The sequence below is a fragment of the Bombina bombina genome, chromosome 3, assembly GCF_027579735.1.
Source record: "Bombina bombina isolate aBomBom1 chromosome 3, aBomBom1.pri, whole genome shotgun sequence".
Classification (NCBI taxonomy): Eukaryota; Metazoa; Chordata; class Amphibia; order Anura; family Bombinatoridae; genus Bombina; species Bombina bombina.
This window is the reverse complement of record NC_069501.1, coordinates 208689177-208711360: the sequence shown is the minus strand read 5'-3', so window position 1 is coordinate 208711360 and position 22184 is coordinate 208689177. Positions and strand designations below refer to the sequence as shown.

General features: G+C 35.8%; 1 protein-coding gene across 1 annotated transcript in view; it reads right to left on the bottom strand.

Moving 5' to 3' along the window:
• Positions 1-18628, bottom strand: part of CENPV (centromere protein V) — a 31326-nt gene extending 12698 nt beyond the window's left edge. Inside the window, exon 1 of the mRNA XM_053706109.1 lies at positions 18088-18628. Within this exon, the coding sequence (XP_053562084.1) occupies positions 18088-18383 (296 nt within the window). The 5' untranslated portion in view covers positions 18384-18628. The remainder of the gene's footprint in view (positions 1-18087) is intronic.
• Between the last annotated feature and the right edge of the window lie 3556 nt (positions 18629-22184).

Genomic DNA, 22184 nt, shown 5'->3' with positions numbered 1-22184 from the left:
CATTCTATTGGCTGTTCCGATCAGCCAATAGAATGCGAGCTCAATTTGATTGGCTGATTGGATCAGCCAATCAGATTGAACTTGATTCTGATTGGCTGACTCCATCAGCCAATCAGAATTTTCCTACCTTAATTCTGATTGGCTGATATAATCCTATCAGCCAATCGGAATTCGAGGGACGCCATCTTGGATGACGTCATTTAAAGGAACCGTCATTCGTCGTTCAGTCGTCGGCCAGGATGGATGTTCCGCGTCGGAGGTCTTCAGGATGCTGCCGCTCCGGATGGATGATGATAGAAGATGCCGCTTGGATGAAGACTTCAATCGGATGGAAGACCTCTTCTGCCCCGCTTGGATGAAGACTTCTACCGGATGGAGGACCTCTTCTTGCTCCGCTTGGATGAAGACGACTCAAGGTAGGGAGATCTTCAGGGGCTTAGTGTTAGGTTTATTTAAGGGGGGTTTGGGTTAGATTAGGGGTATGTGGGTGGTGGGTTGTAATGTTGGGGGGGTATTGTATGTTTTTTTTTACAGGCAAAAGAGCTGAATTTCTTGGGGCATGCCCCACAAAGGGCCCTGTTCAGGGCTGGTAAGGTAAAAGAGCTTTGAACTTTAGTAATTTAGAATAGGGTAGGGCATTTTTTTATTTTGGGGGTCTTTGTTATTTTATTAAGGGGCTTAGAGTAGGTGTAATTAGTTTAAAATTGTTGTAATATTTTTCTAATGTTTGTAAATATTTTTTTATTTTTTGTAACTTAGTTCTTTTTATTTTTTGTACTTTAGTTAGTTTATTTCATTGTATTTATTTGTAGGAATTGTATTTAATTTATTTATTGATAGTGTAGTGTTAGGTTTAATTGTAACTTAGGTTAGGATTTATTTTACAGGTAAATTAGTAATTATTTTAACTATTTTAGCTATTAAATAGTTCTTAACTATTTAATAGCTATTGTACCTGGTTAAAATAAATACAAAGTTACCTGTAAAATAAATATTAATCCTAAAATAGCTATAATATAAATATAATTTATATTGTAGCTATATTAGGATTTATTTTACAGGTAAGTATTTAGCTTTAAATAGGAATCATTTATTTAAGAAGAGTTAATTAATTTCGTTAGATTAAAATTATATTTAATTTAGGGGGGTGTTAGTGTTAGACTTAGCTTTAGGGGTTAATACATTTATTAGAATAGCGGTGAGCTCCAGTCGGCAGATTAGGGGTTAATGTTTGAAGTTAGGTGTCGGCGATGTTAGGGAGGGCAGATTAGGGGTTAATACTATTTATTATAGGGTTAGTGAGGCGGATTAGGGGTTAATAAGTGTAGGCAGGTGGAGGCGACGTTGTGGGGGGCAGATTAGGGGTTAATAAATATAATATAGGGGTCGGCGGTGTTAGGGGCAGCAGATTAGGGGTACATAGGGATAATGTAAGTAGCGGCGGTGTACGGAGCGGCAGATTAGGGGTTAAAAATAATATGCAGGGGTCAGCGATAGCGGGGGCGGCAGAATAGGGGTTAATAAGTGTAAGGTTAGGGGTGTTTAGACTCGGGGTACATGTTAGGGTGTTAGGTGCAGACGTAGGAAGTGTTTCCCCATAGACAACAATGGGGCTGCGTTAGGAGCTGAACGCGGCTTTTTTGCAGATGTTAGGTTTTTTTTCCGCTCAAACAGCCCCATTGTTTCCTATGGGGGAATCGTGCACGAGCACGTTTTTGAGGCTGGCCGCGTCCGTAAGCAACTCTAGTATCGAGAGTTGAAGTTGCGTTAAATATGCTCTACGCTCCTTTTTTGGAGCCTAACGCAGCCATTCTGTGGACTCTCAATACCAGAGTTATTTTAAAGGTGCAGCCAGAAAAAAGCCAGCGTTAGCTACGCGGGTCGTTACCGACAAAACTCTAAATCTAGCCGTATGTGTTTAACCCCACATAGGAGTGGAACACGTTGCAGCTATTGAGCTGGGTATGGCCAGTGAGCCAATTAGGAGTGGCATACACATGTAGCCACCAATCACTGGCTGTGTCCTGCTCAGAAGCTCAATGCATTGTGACTTCAAGCAGCTCTTTGTGTGTTTAACCTCTTTTGTCGTGGTTAAACATTTAGTTTGCAAGGGAAACTAGTGTAAAAGGGCCATTATAGTATTAATATTATATGCTCTACTTTGTTAGAGCATGTCCCTTTAACACTAGAGACCCTGTAAATCTGTGTGTTTAACCCCTGCTGTGCATCTCATTTGTTAATTGGCTCAGCAGCTGTTCGCTCTGGACCAGCAGTTCTTTATGGCTTCTGAGCAGTACTTTAACTATGTACTTAACTCATTTGCAGGGGTTAAACAGATTGCATTGCAGGGTTGCTAGTTTTACCATTACATAGGTTGTGGCTTTATTACATGAAATACATGTTTGTTTTTAAACTTATCACTGATTACTTTTAAGATTTTCAGAAAAATCACTTCTGCTTTACACATAATACATTACTGTATTAATCTCCTACGTACCTTTGCCTTGTCATTAACAATGTATAACATAAATAAAAGAAAAGAGCTTTAATAAAATTGTATGGAATGGATAGAACATTGTTGTTGTCACATCTTTCTTTTAGTATATTGCGGTTTTAGATCTGACTAGTATAATGCCAATATCTGCCAACATAATATCTTAAGTCTATATATAAATAAATAAAAGTCCCAGAGTATCTGCACTCCTACTTCATATCCGGTCATCTACCAGGGTGCTAAGTTATAAATAAATTCAAATCAGAAAACAGAACTGCACTCACTGGATTTATCAAAAAAGAGAACATGTATTTACATACAGTGAAGTTTTGGGGTCCACAAACCCCTTCCTCAGACTCGTCTGGTCTGCAGTTCTGGTTTGTGATTATATATATATAACGTCAGATATTGGGTAATCCTAGAATTACCCAGGTAACAAGGATATTACCCAAGTGGCTGTGAGTAAAGTCTGATATATGATCATAAATCCCCATCAAACATATATAGCATGCACTGTAATTCCTCCATCTTCACTATCTTTTTTGCCTCCGCCTGGGGGTTTCAAGTTGTGGTGGGGGGGGAAACCTCATTCCCGAAGGTTCAATTGGGGTGGATGTCAGAGGATCGGCGGGGCGCCTTCCTTGAACCCATTACAGTACATCAGGCTTTACCCACAGCCGCTTGGGTAATGTCTGTGAATTTCTCACTTTATCCATAACATATATATATAATTTATTTCATCATGTTGTTTGAGATTTCAAAGGCACTCACTTAAAGGGATGTAAAAATCAAACATTTTATTTTGTGATTCAGACAGAGCATGCAATTAAAAGTTTTAAATTGACTTCTTTTAGCAGATTTGCTTGGTTTCCATGTCATTCTTTGCTGAAGAGATATCTAGGTAGGATTCTGGAGCACTACAAATCAAGAAATAGTGCTGCTATCTAGTGCTGGTGCAAATGAATAACGTTCTTGTAAAACTGCTGCCATCTAGTGCTTCAGACACGTGCACGCTGCTGAGCTTATGTCCCTGCTTTTTAACTAAAGGTACCAAAAGAACAAAGAACAATTGATAATTGAAATACATTACTGTAGAAAGTTGTTTACAAGTGCATGCTCTATCTGAATAAAGAGAAAATGCTTGGGTTTCCTTACTTTATAAACATTATGAAATTAAACTCTGCATTTTAATAATCTTTTTGTTAGTAGTTGTTCTTGCATGCAGTCAGGTCACAGCTTTTTATTTCAGAACGTCCATTAGGTGTTGAGCAGTTGTATGAAAACTTAAACTTTTATTTTTGCCTTTGAATTTTATATATTTTTTCAGATATTTATAATACATATTTTACATTTTTTTTCACAGGCAATGTTACTGTGTCTGTTTTTAATAAAACCATATTACAGTATCACTGCTTCTGTCACAGGATACAGCAATACGCGAGTTACAAGATGGATTCTGTAATGAGTTAAAATAAGAGAAAGGCTTTAAAGACGGCTGCAGGTACAGGAGGAAATGCAATAGTATTGTGAGTAGTAACTGTGCTACTGTAGTTGTACCCAGCTAATTACTGTCCCTTTAAATAAAAATGACAAATCTTTAATAAAAAAATGGATCATGAACTCTTTGAATAAATTAATATACTGCTAACAAAAATGTAGATAATGTACTGTTAACAAAATATAACTATTTCACAATGATATACCCAGTTCAATATAATAATATGGTACAGAGAATGCTACTACCCACGTAAACTATGGCCTTTTTTTGAGCATGTGCAGTAACATTGTAATACTTCTAGTTTAATTCTTTATAACTCTGAAACTACATAAATAAATTATTAGATGCCTTCTGGCTCAATATCCCTGACACATGTCATTTTAAGCAATGTTACCAATTTGCTTTTATCATCAAATTTGCTTTGCTCTCTTGGTATTCTATGTTAAAAGCTAAATTTAGATAAACTCATATGCTAATTTATAATCCCTTAAAAGGCCACCTCTTATCTCAGTGAATTTTGACAGTTAAACACTGCTAGTTCTTGTGTGCCCTATAGATAACATTATGCTCACTCCCGTGGAGTTACTTATGACTGCACTGAATGGCTAAAATGCAAGTGTGTCAAAAGAACTGAAATAAGGGGCAGTCTGCAGAGGCTTAGCTACAAGGTATTCACAGAGGTAAAAAGCATATTAATATAACCGTGTTTGTTATGCAAAACTGGGGAATGGGTAATAAAGGAATTATCTATCGTTATAAACTAACAATTCTGCAGTAGACTGTCCCTTTAAAGTGAATGAAGAACATATTAGTTATAACTAGTATTGGCTTACAGGGGCAACATCCATTCTTCAAAATGATATCACTGTAATGCAAGTTTAAAATAGTCTTTTTGAATAAAATGTCCCTTTAGTCTAATTTAATTTATTTGATTTTGTTGAAAGTTATCTTAATACACTTGCACTCTTCAATCTAAAAATCTAGTTGTCATTTTCTCTACATGTTCTGTTAATGCAGGAAAAGGTAAACGAGGAAGTGTGTTCTATCCATGACTGCTCTGTCACTATTACCATGGTGACTTCTCCATGGTAACGTAGCATTAGTAAGCTGTAGCTTGCAATTATACAATTCCTTTTTACTTCTGTTACATTTTGTCTTTAGACCTTGAAAAATAAAATGTGACAACAAACAGTATCACAGTTTTATGTGCAAAGCTCCAAAGGTGCCTCTAGTACATTACAAGTTAAACATTCTGAGAGAGCATCATTAGCCATACTTTATTTATAGGCTAAAGTACCGTAAAACACACATTTTCTATTCTATGCTTTAAAAAGAGTGCTTCAAATGTTTATCATCTATGGAACAGGGTGAATCTGAATAGGTTTATGCAGCAAAGTATCTGATGTAGGAGGAAGACTTGAAGTGTGTGTGCTTGCATGGCGGTGAGGAAGCCTTTAAAGGGACATGAAACCCAAACATTTTCTTTCATGATTCAGATAGCGCATACAATTGTAAACAACTTTCCAATTTACTTGTATTACTAAATTGTCCTTGTTTTCTTTTCATCTTTTCTTGAAAAGCAGAAAGGTAATTTCAGGAGTGTGCACGTGTCTGCAGTACTAAATAGCAGCAATTTTGTTATACATTAGCATGAACACTAGATGGCAGCACTATTTCCTGTCATGTAGTGTTCCAGAAATGTGTATGCTACCTATTTTAATACAAGTAACAATTTGATAAAAGAAGTAAATTGGAAAAAAAAAATTGTATTCTCTATCTGAAGGATGTCTGCACCGAAAATGAGTCTGTTGGTGCAATAATAGACTAACAGACTCACAAGGTGCACTTGTTAACCCCTTTATGCCGGCATCAAATTGTTAACATCGGAACCAGTGTTCATTTTGGCAGCAAATTTCTATTTAGTCTTAGTTTTAGTCTTTTGACTAAAATTCCATTTTAGTTTTAGTCGTATTTTAGTCATCTGAATTGTTTTAGTTTTAGTCGACGGAATCTCCAGTAGAATCTTAGGGGTGTAGTTAAAGTGTAATGCATTATTTAAGCATTTCTCTATCATTTGCAAACTGATTACATACTCCAGGAGTAAACATAACACCTGTTAATATTTATGGTATTAAGGTTTAAACATGCAATACAGACACAGATTTAGCCGTTGTGATATGTAACATCTTTATTAAACTTAAAATTAAATAAAACCAAGTTTCATAAACAAACAAGTGTAACTTTAACCCTTTAAGGACAAAGCTTTCTGTTTGTTCAATTGTTTTATGACGGAAAAATTCCGTCATATGTCCTTAAGAGGTTAAAATATAAAAAACAAAAAACAAAACTGTATTGGCTGTATTGAACAAATTACCCATAATAAAAACTTTAACAGTTCTCTGTTAATAATTAAAACAAGTATTAAGTAACTCAACACAACAAAAAGTTTCTGCGGCTAGCACAGGCACAGCATAACTTAAACCCATATTTGTGTGTTATGCTTATTTCTATAGGAAGAATCAATTCATTGTTCACAGATTTGAAAACAATTTGGCAACGATATTAGCACTGCTCTAGTACTTCCCAACTCATTATATACTCCTGGAGTAAAGGTTTATTAACCTGTTTCTATTTATGGTATTAAGGTTTGAACATGCAATACAGATTTAACAGATTTACCTGCTGTGGTATATAACATGTTTTTATTTATCTTAAAATTTAATAAAATTAAGTTTTGTGAAATTTACAAATAAAACTGTAATTGGATATGGATTGATTATAACAACTTGCATAAAATGTTTTTGTCAGCAAATTTTTATTTAGTTTTAGTCATAGTCTTTTGACTAAAATGCCATTTTAGTTTTAGTCGTATTTTAGTCACCAGAATTTCATTCGTTTTATAGTCATTTTAGTCTAGTTTTAGTCGACGAAATTAACACTGATCGGAACAAAGTAAACACTTGCTGTAAAAATGAAATCATGCGATCACGTGATTTCAAGGCTGGGATCGGATCATTGGGAAAGGCTTGTTGCTACTAGGCATACCCCCAACTCCAATCCAATCAAGATTGCATTAGGTGGGGGGCTGTAGGACGCCATATAAATGTAGGACATTCCATGCCCTCCTTCAGCAGTAAAGCCCAGCGCTGTAAGGGCTAAAGAAGTGAAGGTGTTAAATGGAGGTTGACTACAAATCTCTAGTAAATATCAACCATTATTATCATTATCATTTATTTAACACAGTGACGCAACCAGATTCTGTACTTCTGATGTGTAGATATCCTGATTTTAGGCTGTTACCTTATTGGAAGCAATTTGGAGAAATATTATCTTCTATTTTCTACTCCTAACAAAATTAATTGTATCTTTTTTGTATGTACAGTTTTTTTTAGAGATGTGGGATAAACATTAAATGGCAGATTAGGCAATGCTGAAATTTTATGAGACATTTGATTAAATAACCATGAAAAAATGTTTCCACCAAGGAGAAAATCGCGCAGGAAGATTTTTTTTTTGTTCATGCAACTTTTCTCATAACAAAAAAGGTCTTAATATAGATTGTAAGTAGGTGCCATGTTTAAATACACCAACTTCTGCTAAGTTTACAAAATTATAAAAAATAAATTGTGTAAATAGTGGAAGTCTCCATAACAAAGACATTAACATACGCTTGTGTGGGCGCTTTACAGGCCTAGTGTGGCAGTCATTGTAACAGCTGAGTTGATTTCAGTTTAATTGAGTTATTTACCCTTCAGTGACCAGGAATTTCTGGCACGGAGTCCCCAATTAAAATAATACTCTAGCAAAACTGAGGCCAAACCTTTAAAAACTAAAGACTAATACATTTTCTACAGTTATGAGACAAAAGTTTGAATTTACATCAAGAAATAATTATTGGATAACTAATCGGTACAACAGATAACAAAAAAAAACTCAGCACATCTCAGATTATCCAATACTTGTTTTAAAGACATTGTTATATATTCAAAGCATGTCAGTAATTAAGCAGTGCATTGCCAAAACTTGTACTTGTTTAAAAGGTTTGTCTTGCAAATCAAGAGCAGTTCAGTACACACCTTGAGAAGCCAGTTGGAATTCATTTTCCTTGTTTCATTTTTTGCATCCAAATAGGAAAAGACGTAAATAAATGTATGCTCTGAGCTAACCAATCACTGTGTAGTATATTGGAGGCTCAGGTAAATTTACCATACTTTTTTTCTTTTCTTTATTATTTATATACAATTTGAAACAACTTTGCCATTTATTTCTATTATGTTTTGTTCGCTTGGTATCCTTTGTTGAAGAATAGGCAGAGAAGCAGCACTACATTACTGGGTGATAGCATTAGCTGGGTACCTCTGATGAGCCCAAGACAAAAGGCATATATGTGCAGCTAGCAATAACCAGCTAGCTCACATTAGAACATTGCTGCTCCGCAGACCTACCTAGGTATGCTCTTTAAAAAAAGTATACTAAGAAAATTAAGCTAGTTTGATCATATAAATAAATTGCAACACTGTATCAAATTGCTCTATTTAAATGATAAAACTTTTGTTTTGACTTAACTGACCATTTAGGTATGATGAAAGCATTGGAATAATTTTACAGCAAAGCAGGTCAAATAAATAATGAATGTATATACCAGTTTTGTTTTGTTTTCCTTAAAAAAACATTTTAGATCTAAATTTTCTTCATTATCAGGTTTACAAGGTTAAAGGGACAGTCTAGTCAAAATTAAGCTATTCAGATAGGACTTGTAATTTTAATCAACTTTCCAATTTACATTTATCATAAAATTTGCTTTGTTCTCTTGGTATTCTTATTTGAAACAAAACCTAGGTAGGCTCATATGCTAATTGAGGGCTGCCTCTTATCAAATGGTTATTAATTCCTTTTCACAACAAGAGACTGATAGGAAGAACACATTTTGTAATTCCTTGTTTTACTGCATATTTAAAAATTCCTTTTGTTAAATCTCTATTTGCTATAGGTTGATACAGCTGTCACCAGTATGTGCCATTTATATGTGCCTATATGGCAACAAATGTGTGATACATAGATACGTTACATCCTAATTTACTCTTCAAGTATTTGTATTGAATTAGTGTCATCAGTGCTGGAACTGTAGACAGTTTTTTACCTTCACTTCACTAAATTCAAGGGAAAATATACTCAAACTTAAATGGTTAATTCTTTGTAGTAAACAAACAAAAAACTTTTTAATGTGAGTTCCTTATTTATTTCCTGCTTTTTAACTCTGAATCTGGTAGCTGTCTCCAGCCTCAGAATGCATCCTGATTGTATTTATAGAATTCTTGTGTCATTTCTTATACCTTCCCACACATATATCATATGGGATACTCTACAAGTAATAGCATTGCTGGAACAGTAATATAATTAGTCTCATACGTATACTTATTCATATTCCGTTGGAATGCTGGCTTCCTATTAGTTCCAGTGACATACACGCTCCTTTTCTAGGGGCATTGCTTCATCCTGGTGCACAGACTTTTATGATCTTGTTTTGCCTACCTTTACACTCATTCCAGCCTTTGTAATTTGGCTACAGCATATGCTTTCTTTTGCAAAGATAATTTTGCGTGTGTGTGTAATACTAGTGTGTGCACTATATTTTTATACATTACTAGTTTCATATACATGTAATTTACCATTGGTGCAAATGCTGACTTTTTAATTTGTATTTACTTTTTTTTTTATTTAAATGAAAAGATAGAGCCAGAGGCTATATTGTCAAAGCTTTTCTGCACTTTTGAAAGTGCACTTCTTAGGCTCCACATTATCACAAAGAGTACAGAACTCTTTAGTCACCAGTAAAATCTAGTTAATGCAAAATGCAGCTTTTAGTTGCTCAGGATGCCTTTCATTTGGTTACTTTTCAGGTCAGCTTTTAGAAAAAAACTACAGTCTTAGGAGGAGCAGAACCAGTGGGTCTATGCACTTTTGCTGCCCCCCCCTACTGGGAGCTAGCTATGTGCAGTCACCAATCAGCAGCTAGCTCCCGGTAGGGCATTGCTGCTCCTGAGTCTACCTAGGTATGATTTTCAACAAAGGATACCAAAAAAGGAAGCAAATTAGATAATAGATGTACACTGGTAAGTTTTAACATTGAATGCTTTGTCTGAAACATGAAAGAAAATGTTTGGGTTTCGTGTCCCTTTAAAACAATTTAAAACACACATAAAGGGGCGCTCTAATATAAAATAATATCTAATGATTTTTCTACAAAATTCAAAAGCTTTTCTAAAGGATTGGGATCAATCCCCATGAGTTTTACCACCCGCAGCTCCTGCTGTAGTTAGCACAGTAATGACGAATCTGGCTTCCTACAATCGTTGCGTGCACCACAAGGTGTTAGGGTTGCCACCTCAGCGATGTTTTCCTGGACATTTATGAGTTTAACATGCTGTAGGGTGTGCAGGGAGGAATATGAATAGTTTTGTCCAGAAACAATACATGCACACCCTACAGCATGTGTAACTTATAAATGTCCAGGAAAACATGGCTGAGGTGGCAACCCTATCGCCTTGTGGTGCACGCAACGATTAGAGGAAGCCAGATTCGTCATTGCTGTGCTAACTACAGCAGGAGCTGCGGGCGGAGGATCGCAGGGCTGTTTTCATAAAGAAAAAGGTAAGTATTTTAAAAAAAATGCTTCAATGTAAAGTTTAAAGAATGAAAGTGCCCCTGTTTTTAAGAGTATTTTTTAAAAAACGGGCACTTATTCATTAAAGGGACACTGAACCCAAATTTCTTCCTTCTCTTGGTATCTTTATTTGAAATGCAAGAATGCAAGTTTACATGCCGGCCCATTTTTGGTGAATAACCTGGGTTGTTCTTGCTGATTGGTGGATAAATTCATCCACCAATAAAAAAGTGCTGTCCAGAGTACTGAAACAAAAAAGAAGCTTAGATGCCTTCTTTTTTAAATAAAGATAGCAAGTGAACGAAGAAAACTTGATAATAGGAGTAAATTAGAAAGTTGCTTAAAATTGCATGCTCTACCTGAATCACAAAAGAAAAAATGTGGGTTTGTGTGTCCCTTTAAGCTTTACATTCACTTTAAATGCATAGTAAACTAGGCTCAGTGTTGCCAAATATGCACCAATATGGAGCTGAATATTTACAAATGTCCCTGTGAAATGTCCAATATGAAACAGTTTTTAACTCTTTATTGCATCACGTCTTACTGTATTAAGGATACAAAGGGCATATACTTCTGCTCACATGACACCTTGGGGCTGATTTACTAAAGTGCGGACGGACATGACATGATAGCATACGTTGTCGGCATTTATCATTGCACAAACAGTTCTGGTGAACTGCTTGTGCAATGCAGCCCCCACTAGCAGGTGGTGTCAATCAACCTGATCGTATTCAATCGGGTTGATTTCTGCCCACTGCTTCATAACTGCTGTTTCAGGCGAGCCTAAAGGCCCTGATTCAATATATGAAAAAGCGTATGATGAAAAATACATGAAGTGAGCTTTAAAAATAATCTTTTCCACATCTATAATAGTTTTTTAAATATCAAAAAATGGTGTCTTTAGCACAAACGAAAAGCAATTAGACAAATTGAATGAATTCTTAGGAACTATGTCTGATCAATTAGCTCCTTGTCCAGACGCACCACACGTGCAACAGCCAGAGTACAAGCTCAGCACCTGTTTCATTGACAAGCATGCAGTGCAATTATTTATAGAAGTAAAACCGTCAACAAAGGAGTTTTCATTTGCAAACATATGGCTAAATTGTACTTCTATTTTAGCACATACCAGTGAGCACAATATACAACAGACTGCACATAAAAGTCAAAATTAAGCTTTGGTGATTTAGAAATAATATAGAATTTAATAAAACAGTTTACTATTCACTTCTCCTATCAAATATACTTTGTTCTCATGCTATCCTTTGTTGAAGCTTAGCCCATTTTAAAGGGAGCAAACTAAGGCTGAACACAGACCACATTTTAAAGAGCCATAATATATCGGTACTATGCAGGGGTAACTATACAACGCTGAGTATATATTTTGAGATCAGCACCTTGTGCACATGTGCAGTGCTGATCTCTGTGCTTACACTTATGCTGATTAGTAATTATGCTCCATGGACTGTGCGTAGTCCTTACCCAATAATCAGTGCCCCTTACATGCGCATCAGGTGTACACACAAGGCGACACTAAAACATTTGTATAGAATTGAGCGTTGGCGCTAACTGTTATCCTAAATGCCTGGTTAAAAGATAAACTACTCCTCCTCAGTAGTTTAAAAAAGTGTAGGTGCTAAAATTAAAAAAGGGGGTAACTGGCGCTAATGGTTAAATTAGCTAGGATAACACTACCAAAATGGTGACTATTATATTAATAGACGGCTATCCGTTAGAGTAAAAAATAGAAATGTGGAAAAATGAACAAAATATTTTGTGTTTCAATTCTTAATTGGATATAGTGACAGCGTGTTTTAGTAAACAGAAAATGTGATAAAGGTTTTTACCTATGTGAGTTTAATACAAAAAATATTAAAATAGTGACGTGTATACGTTAGATGTGGTGGACAATTAAGGTCTATATGTATTACCAATTTTATATATTCCCTAATTATCTTAAAGGGACGCTGTACCCAAAAATTTTCTTTCATGATTCAGATTGAGCATGAAATTTTAAGCAACTTTCTAATTTACTCCTATTATCAAATTTTCTTCATTCTCTTGGTATCTTTATTTGAAATGCAAGAATGTAAGTTTAGATGCCGGCCCATTTTTTTGTGAACAACCTGGGTTGTCCTTGCTGATTGGTGGATAAATTCATCCACCAATAAAAAAGTGCTGTCCAGAGTACTGAAACCAAAAAAAGCTTAGATGCCTTCTTTTTCAAATAATGATAGCAAGAGAACAAAGAAAAATTGATAATAGGAGTAAATTAGAAAGTTGCTTAAAATTGCATGCTATTTCTGAATTACAAAAGAAAAATTTTGGGTACAGTGTCCCTTTAAGCAGGAAAAAATAAAGGAAAACCTAGGTGCTACATTACTTAATAGAAACGAAACATTTATGCTTATGTCTTCAATATTTTAATATATCATTATAACTACTATATATTTACTATTAAACCATTTAGATAACGAGCCGTTGTACTCATGCGCATGGCAAGTCCTTCTCATCATGCAAGGGGTTTGCCAATCAGGAGCAGTTTTTGGCAATCCTCCACACTACAGGATCATTGGTGGCCTAGTGGGCTGTACTTCCAAGCCTTCAATGGGAGTGCTGGTGATGTCGCAACAAGCGTGTGGTGGGGCAAGTGTATATGCAAGGGAGCTGGATAGGGGGAGGTGATTCAAACCTATAGATCCCATTTCCCTTAGCAGCTACAGATGATTAATCACCTGCTCTTTCTTCTTAATGAGCAACAAACCACCCAAAAGTAAAAAAAAAAATAAAAGTCTGAACATGGGAGGGGACATTTAGTGATGCACAAAATAAATCTAAAATGTTTACAGATCCACAATAAAAGTTTTTTTAAAAAAAACATTTTTGTACTAGACAAGTCCCTTAAAAAAATAAAGGGGCCCCTCTTTCAAAACTGGATACCCTTGATAATTTAGTAGGGTTATCACAGTAGTAACAGTGGTCACCTGGATATTTTCAATATTATTTACTAAAATCTTAACAAATATAAACATTTTTCAACATTTTTTTTGTTGCAGCCTTCTCACATGCAATGAAATATAAAGATAATTATGGTATATTTTAAACCTGTGGGCCTGCTGAAATGTACTAATGTACGCCTTTTATCAAATTGTTCTCTTGCTATCTTTATTTGAAAAAGTAGGAATCTAAGCATAGGAGCCAGACCATTTTTGGTTCAAATGTAGTGTAAGAGAATATCTCATAATAATAAAAATCTAATTCTTCTTAAAGGGACACTCAAGTCAAAATTAAACGTTCATGATTCAGATAAAGCAGCAATTTTAAACAACTTTCCAATTTACTTCCATTAACAAAAGGTGCACAGTTTTTTTTATATTTAAACTTTTTGAGTCACCAGCTCCTACTGAGCATGTGCAGAATAAGTGTGTATGCATTTGTGATTGGCTGATGGCTGTACCATGGTACATGTATGCATTTGTGATTGGCTGATGGCTGTGACATGGTACAGGGGGTGTGGACTGGAAATATACATAACTTTTCAAATTGTCAGAAAAAAATCTACTACTCATTTGAAGTTCAAACTAAGTGCTATTGCATTGTCTTGTTATCTTGCATTTGCTGATTATGCAAATCTACTGTGTTGACTGGTCCTTTAATTTCACTTGTAAATATAAAGTTTATTTTTATTAAAAAAATCTAACTTTTATTTCAAGTGATGACATAATAAATGCCCGCCCTTAAGAAATAGTTGTGGCTTACTGTATATTCTTTGTACAATCACAGCGCACCTAACTTCCAAATTGGGTTTCATGTTGAAACTGTTTATTTGATTAGCTAACAGGCAGTGAATGTCTGTGTACAACTGAGCACTAGCAGCTGCTTGCTAGGGGCTTGCTGATAAGCTGGGCTTTAATAAATAAATACATTTGAAAGGTGCTTACTATCTTATATTTCCCATCTACAGTGCCCCAAAACACCAATTAGAAACCACAAAAAGAATATAAAGTCTAGACAGGTCAGTATTACACACAACTATCACGTTCCTTATTGATTGCCATAGAAAAATATGTAAATAAAAGAAAGAGATGAAAGACACCTGGGAAGTCCTATCACTATACTATGAAAGAATTTAAACAAAAATGGGGCTTTTATTTTAATATTTTTTTCAATGGTTTACACATTTTATTACTTTTGTCCTTGATAAACTGGGCTTTATTGTAATACAATAATGCAAAAAAAAAAAAATGAACTTTACATTCTATTAACAAACTGGGGCACCCCATAGTGATATGGAGATAAGAAGCTGTAGGCTTTAAATATAGACAAATGACAGAGAAGATAACTAAACAGTCACTTTTTTCCCACTCTAAAAATTCCATGCATTTCCCAAACAATTAAGGTTATTTTACAGCTAAATGAAGAGTTATTTCACGACTCCTTTTCACTGTGTATCTTTATTTGCATGTCTAATGAAATCATATTTTATCTGGCTTATATTTAACACCTATACACACACATTCACACATATACACTCACACACATACACTCACATATACACTCAGACACATACACACTCACACACATACACTTACACACATACACTCACACACATACACACTCACACATATATACACGCACACATATATACACTCACACACATACACACACACACATACACACACATTCACACATATACACTCACACACATACACACACATACACTCACATATACACTCAGACACATACACACTCACACACATACACTTACACACATACACACTCACACATATATACACTCACACATATATACACTCACACATATATACACTCACACACATACACACACACACATACATACACACAGACACACACATACATACACCCACATACACACACATACATACAGACACACACATACATACACCCACATACACACACTCACACACATACACACACATATAGACACTCACACACACTGCAACACCAGAGAGACAATTTTAGCATTTTAAATACCAGTGCCCCTTCCTGAGCATACTTGTGCAAGGAATTGTGCATACAGATTCCTACGATTAAATACACACATAGAATGGAGCAAAACAGAGAACAACACTATCTAGTACTTGTGTTCACTTCTTCAATAAATCAGATACATCTGATAAGGGTATACACAGTGTAATACTGGTTCTATTTACCACAAACAGCTTCTCAGTAGGAACAAATAGAAATGTTATTTAACCTCTTAAGGACATATGACGGAATTTTTCCGTCATAAAACAATTGAGCAAACTGAAAGCTGTGTCCTTAAAGGGTTAAAGCTGTATATGATGCTAATATTTCCTACCTTTACTGTTGGCCTTTCAATTCTAATTAAAATACAGTATAAAGATGAAAATATGTAACATTTCTGTCTGTTCAGTAACAAAACAAAAATATTGCTAGGCTCTATATGTTCTACAATTCCTGTGTAAATAACAACATAAAAATAATTATTAATAAACAATAAACAACTAATGTATACAAAATCAAGAAGCTCAATAAAATATGTTTAAAATGAAAGGTTATAAAATGAAATTAATTACAATTAGATGATTTTAGATGAAGAAGAAAAAAACCCCATCAATTGGAATTAGTATCAAATAAAATATTTCTATTGTATGAATACAAACCACAGTATTTTATTCAACTGTGGTGTAGTCTATACTCTATTGAGAATATATAATAATAATAATAATAATATATTTTTGTGATTCATTTGTATTCCAAGCTCTTAGAATATTTTTTTTTACTTATTTAGTTATTTATGTTATTATTAATATAACCATGAATTTAATATCATGATTTAATATGATTGATTTAGTATTGCTATGTGCTTTGAGCCTGTTATTTTAATATAAAATATGTGATAACCTATTTGTGTGCTTGTATTGTTTGCTTCACTCTCTTGTTTTATTTGCCATTGATGTAAAACATTCTGAATTTATTTCAGGAAAAATTGCTATTAATAAAATGATTTTTAATCACCTGCTTTATTTATCACTATTACCCTCAGATTTACTGTAGTCAAAAATTGTGTCCAACATCATGATATTATATCATCTGTAATGTAATTTACACTGTGTGGTGCATGTGTTATGTGACAGGCATACAAATGTAAAATGAGAAAAAGTGACATTGGAGAAGATAATCAGCATTTGTTTGGAAAATTATAGACACATATTAATATAAAAATGTACCTTTCAATACAATGACTGATCTTTTATATGGAAGGCAGTAAGAAATGTAAGAGAGGCAAATAAAAGCAAAACAATAAATACATAAAAAATAAAGAAATTGTTGTTAACTAGGATTCATTAATATTTCTGCTGCTAAATGTGGTATTGGGGGATAGCAAATTCATTTGTCCTCTATTCAGTCTGGGCTTCTAGCCTCAGTTAATGGCATTGTAGTCTCACCCTATTATTCCCAGTATGGATGTAAACATGGAGTCCAATGGAGGTTCTATGAGACATACAGTAGAAAGCATCAATTGTACCCAGCAGACAATGGGATGATACAGAAAAACAAACAAAACAGAGGTCCTTAGGGCCAATCATTTATTCTGGATTAGGTATTTTATTGTTACATTGAAATATCATGCAGTAAACTTGAATAAAATAAATAAGAATGTGATTATTTTGTTAGCTGAAATGAATGGGTAGCCATGTTAGGGCTGACATTATTTTGCTGCCATGTTTTTGGTCCAGCATACAAATATATCTCTTATCCTGCAGGTTCACCACATCAGGTTTACATTTTCTATAATATGAAAAAGCTTACATATTTTTCAAGTAAAAACTTTGTTGTACAAAATTTTACAACATTATGATCAGCAGAGGAAATGAAACTTTTATTAGAAAACAACATCACAAGGCAACAACATGTAAAGACACTGGGACAACAAACAGGAAACTTTACATGGATCTTTTTAACAAGAAATTAACTATCGAGGGTTGTTGTTGTTTTAAGATCTATTATTATTATTATTATTATTCTATAAAATAATGATGGCAACAAAGGATTTAAAGCTAAAGTCGGTGCATAATAAACATAAACTAATGCTAATACCTCTGTGGCTGGCCAGATGCCCCACAACCGGGTGCTGTCACTCAGCTACCCCCTCTCGCCTTTAGCTGTCCCCTACTGATCACCCCCTCTCGCCTTTAGCTGTCCCCTACTGATCACCCCCTCTCGCCTTTAGCTGTCCCCTACTGATCACCCCCTCTCGCCTTTAGCTGTCCCCTACTGATCACCCCCTCTCGCCTTTAGCTGTCCCCTACTGATCACCCCCTCTCGCCTTTAGCTGTCCCCTACTGATCACCCCCTCTCGCCTTTAGCTGTCCCCTACTGATCACCCCCTCTCGCCTTTAGCTGTCCCCTACTGATCATACTCACTACGAGTCCAGCAGAAGTTTAGCTGCCTCCTCTGAGCTCAGACTTTGTTGCTCCACAAAGTTCACCCAGCGCTGCCTCTGCCCCCCTAGGTCCAGGAACACCGACTGCTCATCTTCCTCCTTCTTCTGTTCCTCCACCTGTTTCTTGATCGCTACCTTCTTGCCCTTGACTTTCTTGGAGCTGGACAGCTGCACTGCAGGTTTGGGTGCCTCCTGGATAGCCCCTGCAGCTGCCGCTGTCCTTGTGTGTCTCTCCGCTGCTCCCCCTTTCGAAGCTGGTTTTTTCGCCTTCACCATCTTGGCACTGGCTTGCCTGTCTTTATTCCCCCAGGGGGTCACGTATAAACGACTTAAACTAAAGCTGTGCTGGTGCGCAAATCTCTCGATTCCTTTCCCTAAAGCCCGTCACAAATAGAGAGCTAACATGGATCAGTCATTCCCAAGAAGAAGGTGAAGCTGTTTTTTTTCTTTTGCTTTGTTTAGCTGGTTCTATTTCTTTTTTCCAATTCTCTCGCTTCGCTGGACAGACAGCAGGGGGCAGTGAAGAGCGCTGTAGGTGACCTGCTCAGCCCTGCCCCGCCATGCTGGCTGTGTGTGAACAGGAGAATGTTGAAAGTGTTGGGAATGTGGGATAATAAATCTTTTCTAAAACGATATAAAGTGCAAATATAAAATTATTTACAACTTTAGAGCATTTTATTCTTGCACTATTGCTTGTATATAACTGTGTTTTTTTCCCCCCACAGGTATAAAACACTTTCAGGTAGAATACGAGTTGTGCGTTTGTCTTTTAACGCTGTAAAAATGGTCATTTCAACGTTAAAACAGCAACGCAGCCATTACAAGTCTTGTCGGTATAGCTGTACTGCAAGCCTTTTAGCCTGTCTACGAGCCTGTTTACGAGTGCGGGACTGACTCCACCACTATAATAAAGCTATTAACCCCTAATCTGCCGTCCGCCCATATCGCCCCCACTTTACTAAAGTTATTAACCCCTATTCTGCCGCTCCCGACACCGCCGCCACTATAATAAACCTATTAACCCCTAAACCGCAAGCCCCCCACAACAAAATATACTAAATTAAACTATTACCCCTAAACCGAAAGCCCCCCCACATCACAATAAACTAAACTAGTAACCCCTAAACCTAATGCCCCCCCTAACTTTATATTAAAATTACAATTTCCCTATCTTAAATTAAATTCAAATTTACCTGTCAAAAACTAAGTTTAAACTAACAAACTAATGTAACTTAAAATTAAACTAACTACCAATTAAGAAAACTAAAATACACATTTAAAAAATACTAACACTACTATAAAAATTACAAAGTATCTAATTACAAATTAATTATATTGTAGCTAGCTTAGGTTTTATTTCACAGGTAAGTATGTATTTATTTTTAAATAGGTATTATTTAGTTAATAATTGTAACTTTAATTTAGCTCTATTTTAATTATGTTAAAGTTAGGGGGTGTTAAGTTTAGGGTTAGGGTTACAGTTAGGTTTAGGGGTTAATAGTTTAATTTAGGTTGTTGCGATGTGGGTGCTGGTGGTTTAGGGGTTAATAGGTTTATTTAGTGGTAATGATGTGGGAGGCCAGAGGTTTAGGGGTTAATAACTTTATTTAGTGGCGGCGATGTCGGAGAGCGGCGGAATAGGGGTTAATAGATTTATTATAGTGTGGGCGATATCGGGAGTGGCAGATTAGGGGTTAATAGATTTATTTCGGTGTCAGCGATGTTGGGGGCAGCAGATTAGGGGTGTCTAGACTTGTTGTTTATATTCGGGTGTTAGGTTTAAACGTAACTTTTTTTTTCCTATAGACATCAATGGGGTTGCGTTACGGAGCTTTTCATACCGTATCGCAACCATATCGCACGCACAAGCCGGCTGTTTCAAACCTTGTGATGGCAGCCCTATAGAGGGTGAAATAACACAACTTTTGTTGCTTTCTTTAAATACCCTCTAGCGCACATAACTCGTAATCTACCTGTTTGTTAAAGTCAACTCCAGAGTTGCAATACACTACTGGGAGCTAGCTGAACATATCTGGTGAGCCAATGACAAGAGACAAATGTATATCAAAAAATCACCAGCCAGCTCACAATAGTATAGGATATGTACATATTCTTTTTCAACAAAGGATACTGAGAAAACAAAGTCAATTTAAAATAGAAAAGTGCCTTAACATTAAATGCTCTGTCAGAGTCATGCAAGTTTAATTTTGACTTTCCTATTCTTTATAGTTGCTTCCAAAGTGTAAAGGGTCTTAAGGGTTTAACCAACAGTTTGTTATTATTATTTTATTTATTTATATATATATATATATTTAGAGAGAGAGAGAGAGAGAGAGATAGATAGTTATACACACACACACACACACACACACAGGTCTTGACATCTCCACTAGCCCACTAGTCAAGGATGAGTATGAAATTATAGCTGATGTGTAAAAAACATTTGACTTTCTCCAGCTTTTTTCCTCTGGGCTAGTAAATTTTAAACCCTGACTTGTAAACTATCATGATATTTTTCCACCCGTATATATATATACTTCACTTATATTTTACGAGTTTAGTTGTTAGCCTTAGGCAATTAGCTTTATCAGATAACAGCCGCAAAACAATGCACTCTATACTAACATTATAGCTGGGTCTAGCCTTGTTGTCTAAGCGTAAGGGGTCGATTTATCAAAGGCTATGCCAGCCTTTCGCTCCCCCCTACTATTGTAGGTTCTCACAAGAGTATCTGCAATCCGTATTTATGAAGCAGCGGTCATTAGATCGCTGCTTCCCTTACCTCTTCACCACCTCTAAGGTGGCAAATTTCAATCTCCCTGGTCTCGTCCGACCAGGGAGATTGACAGCTCCTGTCTGCGCATGATTGGCTGCGCCCGGGCAGGGGGTGGCATTGCACAAGAGCGCAAAATTGCATTCTTGTGCAATGCTGAATTTCCAGCAGCGGAAATCAGGTCGCCAGAGGCGAGCTGTGGCGAACATTTGTTGAAGAGATATCTAGGTACGGGTCTGGAGCACTACATGGCAAGAAATAATGCTGCCATCTAGTGCTGTTGCAAATGGATAGCTGAGGTGAGTGGGAGAGCGGTCAGCGCCTAGGACTAAATACCGGCTACACTATAAAGAAGACCCCCTAATAGGTCTAAGGGAAGATACAATTAAGGATAAATAGGAGCGCCTAAGGCTTAGGTATAATTCAGGAATCGACACTCTGTGTAGTACAAATACATAAAAACTATTTATTACAATTTCTCATACAATAAAAACAACAAAAATATAGTGGATTTAAACCATAAGTTTGGAAGGTCCTAATGATTGGATCTTGGGATTAGAAAGGAGATTGTCTAAACTCCCAATCTAAAAGGTGCCACTGGGACCTCTATTTTAAAGAGGAAGAAGTGGGGGATCACCACTCAAATGGGTGAAGTGTTTTCTAACAAATGATTGCGATAATGGAACAGATGGGGGGGTCACCCCACCAATAGGTCACGATGTGCTTAAAAACAAATGATTGTGGGTTCACAACTCAAATGTGCATGTAATGTGTGAAAAAATGTGTAAAAAATATATAAATGGTGTGAGTGAAAAAAACAAAAAACAGGGGATCAAAACCGGTTTGTCCAATAAAAAGATAGTCAACAGTGACGTTGGAAAAAAAACAAAAAAACAATGTGGGATAATTAAACAGTGTGTAATAATACCACAAAAATAGCAATTATCTGAACAATGGATGATTAGTCCAATCAGATCAACAAATACAATCCACAATTTAAAATCATACACGTGAAAGTGATCAAGTGAAATGCACAGTGACAGATATTCTAGATTAAGACAGATTTATAAGTGGAAAAGACAAGCATCTAATATTAAAATAAACAACAATACTATAATCCATACATGAAAAATGACTTTAAAAATCCCTAAAAATGTCCTATAGAATGTCCAAAATAACAATAAGAGTCCATTGGGTAGAAAAGATCACTGATAAAAGACGGATAGATAAAAATGATAAAAAACGATCCTAGGAGCTGTCTTGGTCCAGAATCCTAGTCTGTACAACATGGACCTGAAATCAAA